At 42.7% G+C, this 7,500-nt stretch overlaps 2 protein-coding genes across 4 annotated transcripts in view; both read right to left on the minus strand.

The window, feature by feature from the left end:
• The window catches only part of LOC116686823 (GTP-binding protein Rab-3D), a gene marked incomplete at its 3' end in the record, with an annotated part of 16,080 nt that extends 12,791 nt beyond the window's left edge, over positions 1-3,289 (minus strand). Inside the window, 1 exon segment of the mRNA XM_032511862.1 lies at positions 3,127-3,289.
• A 3,088-nt stretch (positions 3,290-6,377) lies between these two features.
• tmem205 (transmembrane protein 205) overlaps positions 6,378-7,500 on the minus strand; it is a 16,831-nt gene continuing 15,708 nt past the window's right edge. For all 3 annotated transcript variants that reach the window (XM_032511866.1, XM_032511864.1, XM_032511865.1), the window contains exon 4: positions 6,378-7,500. This exon is cut by the window's right edge and continues 2 nt beyond it. In XM_032511866.1, coding sequence (XP_032367757.1) covers positions 7,200-7,500 — 301 coding nt within the window. In that variant the 3' untranslated portion in view covers positions 6,378-7,199.

Below are 7,500 nucleotides of genomic sequence, written 5' to 3' on the forward strand. Positions count from 1 at the left end.
CTTCCTGTCCCAGAGGACAGAAGACACTAGAAGACATTCAGCTTCCTGTCCCAGAGGACAGAAGACACTAGAAGACATTCAGCTTCCTGTCCCAGAGGACAGAAGACACTAGAAGACATTCAGCTTCCTGTCCCAGAGGACAGAAGACACTAGAAGACATTCAGCTTCCTGTCCCAGAGGACAGAAGACACTAGAAGACATTCAGCTTCCTGTCCCAGAGGACAGAAGACACTAGAAGACATTCAGCTTCCTGTCCCAGAGGACAGAAGACACTAGAAGACATTCAGCTTCCTGTCCCAGAGGACAGAAGACACTAGAAGACATTCAGCTTCCTGTCCCACAGGACAGACCCTAAAAGCATTCAGCTTCCTGTCCCAGAGGACAGAAGACACTAGAACATTCAGCTTCCTGTCCCGAGGACAGAGACACTAGAAGACATTCAGCTTCCTGTCCCAGAGACAGAAGACACTAGAAACATTCAGCTTCCTGTCCCAGAGGACAGAAACACTAGAAGACTCAGCTTACGTCCCAGAGACATAAGAACACTAGAAGACATTTAGCTTCCTGTCCCAAGGACAGAAGACACTAGAAGACATTCAGCTTCCTGTCCCAAGGACAGAAGACACTAAAGACATTCAGCTTCCGTCCCAGAGGACAGAAGACACTAGAAGACATTCAGCTCCTGTCCCAGAGGACAGAGACACTAGAAGACATTCGCTCCTTCCCAGAGGACGAAGACACTAGAAAGACTTCAGCTTCCTGTCCCAGAGGACAGAGACACTAGAAGACATTCAGCTTCCTGTCCCCAGAGGACAGAAACACTAGAAGACTCAGCTTCCTGTCCCAGAGACAGAAGAACCTAGAAGACATTCAGCTTCCTGTCCCAGACAGAAGACACTAGAAGACTTCGTTCCTGTCCCACAGACAGACACACTAAAGACATTCACTTCCTGTCCCAGAGGACAGAAGACACTAGAAGACATTCACTTCCTGTCCCAGGACAGAAGACACTATAATACTAGCTTCCTTCCCAGAGGACAGACACGAGAGACTAGGCAGCTTCCGCCCATAGGACAGAAGACACTAGAAGACATTCAGCTTCCTGTCCCAGAGGACAGAAGACAGTAGAAGACATTCACATTTAACGAGCTGACATCTGAGAATTTTACAATCCATCTTTTTTTCCCCACTTGCCAAAAAGTGATAGCCTAACAGTTAAAGGGGAACTACGCCTTTATTGTTTTAGCCTAATTTACATTAACTGAACAGCTTTGGAGTCTTTTGAATGGTTATATGACTTTTCGGGTTGAGTCATGCGATATAATCACAACATGATATCCTGCGATATATTGCAATTGATAATTTTTTCCAACTTCTAATTTTTCCAAGTGCAATGCAACCGATAACACACAGTTTTCCAAGTTGTGGACTTATTTTAACCACGATACTAGGACATTACTTTCCCATTCAGCTTGTTAAAAGTGAATATCTTCTAGTGTCTTCTCTCCTCTGTTACAGTGAACTGGGTCTCTTTAAATTGTGTATAGAACGAGACATTTGAGGACGTCATCACAATACAATATTCTGCAATTTATTGCAATTTCTAAACTTTTTTTCCCCAACTTCTAATTTGCCCCATTTTCAAACGACGTCCCCAAAAGGAAACTCATCAACATCTGTTTCATCTAAAAAGAAACATTTCTTGTTCATCTCACTCCAAAATGGGACAAACTGACCATATATATATATATATATTTAAAGATCAATACAGTATTGCCCCTGAAAATATTGCAATACTATGCTGTATTATATTTTTTCCCCACCTATACCTGGTGAAGTAGCCTACTTTTTCAGAAGTGCAATACAACCAATAACAGAGAGTTTTCCAAGTTGTGGACTTCTATTGACACGATATCAGGACATTATTTGCCCATTTAGGTTCTCTTATGTCAGTGTGTTAAATCTGAATATCTTCTTCTCTCCTCTGTACAGTGAGCTGAATATCTCTGAATTGTGGACAAAATGAGACATTTGAGGACGTCATCTTGGGCTTTTTAAGCATATTGTAATTTCTAACCTTTTTTCCCCAACTTCTAATTTTTCCCAATTTCTAATAACGTCCCCAAAAAGGAAACTTATCAACATCTGTTTCATCTAAAAAGAAACATTTCTCTGTTTGTTCATCTCACTTCAATGTTATCGCTGCAGAACGGGACAAACTGACCAACACATATATTATATATATTATATAATACAGTATTGCCCCTGAAAATACTGCGATACTATGCTGTATCGATCCCCCCCCCCCCCCCCCACACCTGCTGAAGTAACTTACTTTTTTTTTAAAAGTGCAATACAACCAATAACACACAGTTTATCAAGTTGTGGACTTATTTTAAACACAATACTAGGACGTTACTTTTCCCATTCAGCTTGTTAAATGGGAATATCTTCTAGTGTCTTCTCTCCTCTTTGTATTTCCTCAGAATATCTTTGAACAGTGGACAAAACAAGACATTTGAGGACATCATGTTGGGCTTTTTGGGGAAAACAATAACTGCCCCCCAAAAAAGACCCGGAGCTCCTTTAAAAACACACCGGACCGTGATTAGCTCCAGTAAAGCTAATAAAACTAAAAGTCCTCCGGGGGGGGGCAGGAAGTGACCCGTATTGATTAGCTGGCAGCTGCCACATCGGTTATTTCATTAGAGGAAAAAGACTGAAGCACAAACAGAGCCCGACGATAAAAACTAGGCCATTCCTTTCATCCCTTAAGGGGAAAATGGCTAATTTATCCCACTGAGACGGATAAAACCAGCCGTTTGGTGTCATTTAATGAGGAGAAACGTGCGTAAAGTAGAAAGAAAACGGAACTTTTTGACTCTGGGTGAAGGTGCTTAACGTTAACTAGCACACGGTGTTATTTTAAGGAAGCGCGAAGCAGAATTAGACATTTTAAACTTACCTTTTTTTAAAGAAAACACCCGTCCGACCGACGTTAGGAGTGACAGTTTTTAGCTTCCGTATCGCCAAACGGTCCGCGTAGCGTTTAACGGTTGACCGTTGACGTTACACACGGCTGTTTCCGCCGGGATACCGGGGGGGAGAAAGCACCAGGTATAGCACCTGAAATGTCGGTTTTTCTGCCGGGGCACGAGCACCAGCGGCCGCACGGCTCTGCTCTGCTTTTCCTCCCGCGACAGGAGCCTTGTTTCCCCGGTTCTCGGTGCGCGGTTTACGCGGTGTACGCGGAGCAGCTCCCGGGTCTCGGTGGTGTGGCTCGACGCTGGAGACGCTGTGTTCGGGGGCAGCTCGAGGGCTGTGTGCAGTGCGTGCGCACGTGAGCGCGCGGGCACCAGATCCAAAACGCACACACCCCTCGAGGAACAAGACGACGATCCCAAACAACCGTTTAACAACACACTGAACGTTAACGTTGGGGATCGATTCGATTTTAACGATTCCGATGCGATACATTTAAAACGATTCTGATTCCTAAACCAATTCTTGAAAAACTGAAGAATGACGTAAAAGAAAGGCTCTTTTATAGAGTTTTATTATTATTATTTTGGGCTTTTCTGCCTGTACTTTTTGACAGGAGAGCTAAAACATCCCATAACAAGGTTTTCCCAACGATTCCAAGACTTATAAGTGCAGAACCTCAGATGTTTTTGGCGCCTACTGATCAGAATTAATGCAAAATCAATGTGAGCATCAACATTGGTTTGAGTCTTTTTTTAATAACAGTCAAACTACTCTGTTGAAAACAAGATTTCAATCTCAAGGGACTTCCTGGTTAAATAAATAAAAAATAAAATAAATTATGTCAGCTTGTTAAAAGTGAGTATTTTCTAGTTTCTTCTCTCCTCTACACTACTACATCGATATTATATCAACATCGACCATGAGGCCGGATATTAGGGCTGCACGATATGAGGAAAATATCTAATGAAGGTTATTTTGACTGATATTGCGATATGACTCATGATATTGTAGGGAATGAACGTTTTTCTCATATTCATTGAAAACCATGAACATTGACAGAAATTAAAATGCTTATAGTGATTTTTGCGGATCTGTCCCCAACCAAGATGTTTCCTTTAGTCTATAGGATTTGATCTGTAGGTCGGGACGTCTCTGCAACATATCTGCGTATTTATTTATTATATTTTGCCTTTAACCTTTTGTGTTTTCTTCCTGTTTGCAGCTGGACCTCTACGTCGAGGTAGAAACCTTGAAGTACATGATCGCCTGCTGAAAATTAACCTTTTTTAGTGCTTTTTTTCCAATGTTTGTGTTGCTTTTCCCCCCCCAATATCGCCATCACACCACTAACACCCATGCATTAGCACTAGTTTTACACTTATTTTTGGGAAACATGGTCAGTAATCATATGAAATCTATTTTCTTTAAAGCTGAAATTTCAATTGTTCAAACTAATAGTTCAGACAAACAAATGTTGATGGATAATTAAACAGATATGTCAAAGTTTAGCCAGAAGACGGACTTGACACCACTTCATTTTTATCAAATTTAGCCTAAAAGCTGGTTTGATTTGCATTGAGAGATGATCTTAAAAGGCATTAAAGTTGTCGTAATCCATACCTCTGTTTTAAGTCCACACTAGTCAATTGTCACAACTTTCATGACTTTCTGTCACATCTCCAGCAGTCAAATTCACTGTGTTCACTCTGAAGGAATCACTGCACATGGGGGGGAACTTTTAATGACATTTTGAACATGTTTCGAGGCTAAAAACACATTTGTAACTTGCCCTGTTGAAGTCTGTTGGGTGCTAACGTTAGCAGGAGGCTAACTCGGTGCAGACAGCACCGATTGGTTTCATCTGTATCGCTACTGACACCACAACGCATAACAAAACAACAGAGCTACATGTTGAAATCGACCGGACTTCTCCTTTAATGTCAGATCCAAATAATCCTCACTTAGTTGTTTATTTGTACAGGAGTTTTTACCCTCAAGTCACGTCTCGAGCTGTATGTCAAGTTAACAAAGATTTTACTAGAACTTTCCCTGAGGCCATGAAGAGACGAGAGGACGAACGTGTCTTTAACAGGGTTTACTGTATTTCTTGATGCCACTCATAGAAAAATAAAAAATGAATAGGCAGAACATGTCTGACGTCACCCATTGGTTTGTGGAGATCTGCTATTGGCACGTCCGGGGGGGGGGGTGGTGGTGGTCCTCAACAACCCGCCGTGTTTAAAGGTCCCATGACATGGTCTCTTTGGATGCTTTTATATAGTATATATACCTTAGTGGTCCCTAATACTGTATCTGAAGTCTCTTTTATATAGACCTTAGTGGTCCCTAATACTGTATCTGAAGTCTCTTTTATATAGACCTTAGTGGTCCCTAATACTGTATCTGAAGTCTCTTTTATATAGACCTTAGCGGTCCCCTAATACTGTATCTGAAGTCTCTTTATATAGACCTTAGTGGTCCCTAATACTGTATCTGAAGTCTCTTTATATAGACCTTAGTGGTCCCTAATACTGTATCTGAAGTCTCTCAACTTCTTCCCTTTCCTAGAGTCTTGTGCTCTCTCTCCATTGTTATTATTATTATTATTATTATTATTATTGTTATATTATTGTAAGAGGCTTAAGACTGAAAAAACATCTTTTACAGTCAAAGCTACAGTCTTTACGCTATGGCTTTTCATTTAAAAGGGTTTATTTAAAACAATTATACTTACAAATATAACTTTTTAACACTTTTTAATCATCACTGGGTGCTGATCAGACATCACAATACTACACAATACTACACAATACTACACAATACTGCACTAAGTACAACAGGTTCATCTACATATTTATCATTACTAGTTTAGCAGTTGCACATTTTTGTATTCCCAACTTGTATATATTATATATATATTAGTTCTTGTATTTTATCCTATTATTATGTCATGTATATTGTTTGCAGGGCTGTAGTCAAGACCACCTTAGTCGAGTCCAAGACAAGTCCAAGACCAGGACTAGTCGAGTCCAGGTCAAGACCGAGTCCAAAGAGTTTCGAGTCCCAAGATCGACTCCAAGACAAGGACTAGTTGAGTCCAAGTCAAGACCGAGTCCAAAGAAGTTTGAGTCCCAAGACCAAGTCCAGGACAGACAAAAAGGTCTTATGCATGACAGTATCAAGACAATCATTTTGGGTTTCACTTTCCCTCCAATATTATTATCAACATAATAAAGACACCTGGACTCGGTCCAGACCAGAAGCCATATTGGGCAAGACCAGTGGCCGAGACAAGTCCGAGACCCCAGAAAAACGGTCTTGAGTGCAAGACCGGACTCGAGTTCTACAGCCCTGGGTGTATGTATGTATATTGTATCCTAGTATTTCATTTATATTTATAATATGTGCTGTGTGACTGATTTTGCTGCTGTAACACTATAATTTCTATTGGATCAATATCTATCTATCTACATATCTATCCATCCATATCAAACAGATGGAATTAGAAATAAAAGCCTGCCTCTAATAAAGACCCGCCTCTAATAAAAGCCTGCCTCTTATAAAGGCCTACCTCTAATAAAGGCCCGCCTCTAATAAAGGCCCGCCTCTAATAAAGGCCCACCTCTAATTAGGCCCACCTCTAATAAAGGCCCGCCTCTAATTAGGCCCGTCTCTAATAAAGGCCCGCCTCTAATAAAGGCCCGTCTCTAATAAAAGGCCCGCCTCTATCAGCCCGCTCTAACACAACAGCGGCCTCTATAAAGCCCGTCTCTAACAAAGGCGGCCTCTAATAAAGGCCCGTCTCTAATAAAGGCCCGTCTCTAACAAAGGCCGGCCTCTAATAAAGGCCCGTCTCTAATTAAGGCCCGCCTCTAATAAAGGCCCGCCTCTAATAAAGGCCCGTCTCTAATAAAGGCCCGCCTCTAATAAAGGCCCGTCTCTAATAAAGGCCCGTCTCTAATAAAGGCCCGTCTCTAACAAAGGCCCGCCTCTAATAAAGGCCCGTCTCTAATAAAGGCCCGCCTCTAATAAAGGCCCGCCTCTAATAAAGGCCCGTCTCTAATAAAGGCCCGTCTCTAATAAAGGCCCGCCTCTAATAAAGGCCCGCCTCTATAAAGGCCCGCCTCTAATAAAGGCCCGCCTCTAATAAAGGCCGGGTACCGTCTGCGGTCCAGGTAAATAAAGGCCCGGCTTTTATTTGAGGTCCTGCTTCTCTAAATGGTGGACAGATTGAGAGCTGTGTAGACCAGGTTCGTGGTGGTGCAGATGAACCCGATCAGGTTGCAGAGGCTGGACAGCCCGTGGTAGCGGCCGAACCATCGCCTGCAGGCCCTGTACTTGGGGTCCTTCTCTCTGAGCGCGGCGTACGCCTCGGTCTGGGCCCCCAGGCCCACCTGGCCCCCCAGGCCGTGCTCCTTCTCCACCTCCTGCAGCTGGACCATCACCTGCGTGGCCGCCGGGCCGAGCCACCGCGCGTTCAGACCCACCGAGACCAGCGCTACGACGTACAGACCC

This window comes from Etheostoma spectabile, unplaced genomic scaffold, assembly GCF_008692095.1.
Source record: "Etheostoma spectabile isolate EspeVRDwgs_2016 unplaced genomic scaffold, UIUC_Espe_1.0 scaffold50, whole genome shotgun sequence".
Lineage (NCBI taxonomy): Eukaryota > Metazoa > Chordata > Actinopteri > Perciformes > Percidae > Etheostoma > Etheostoma spectabile.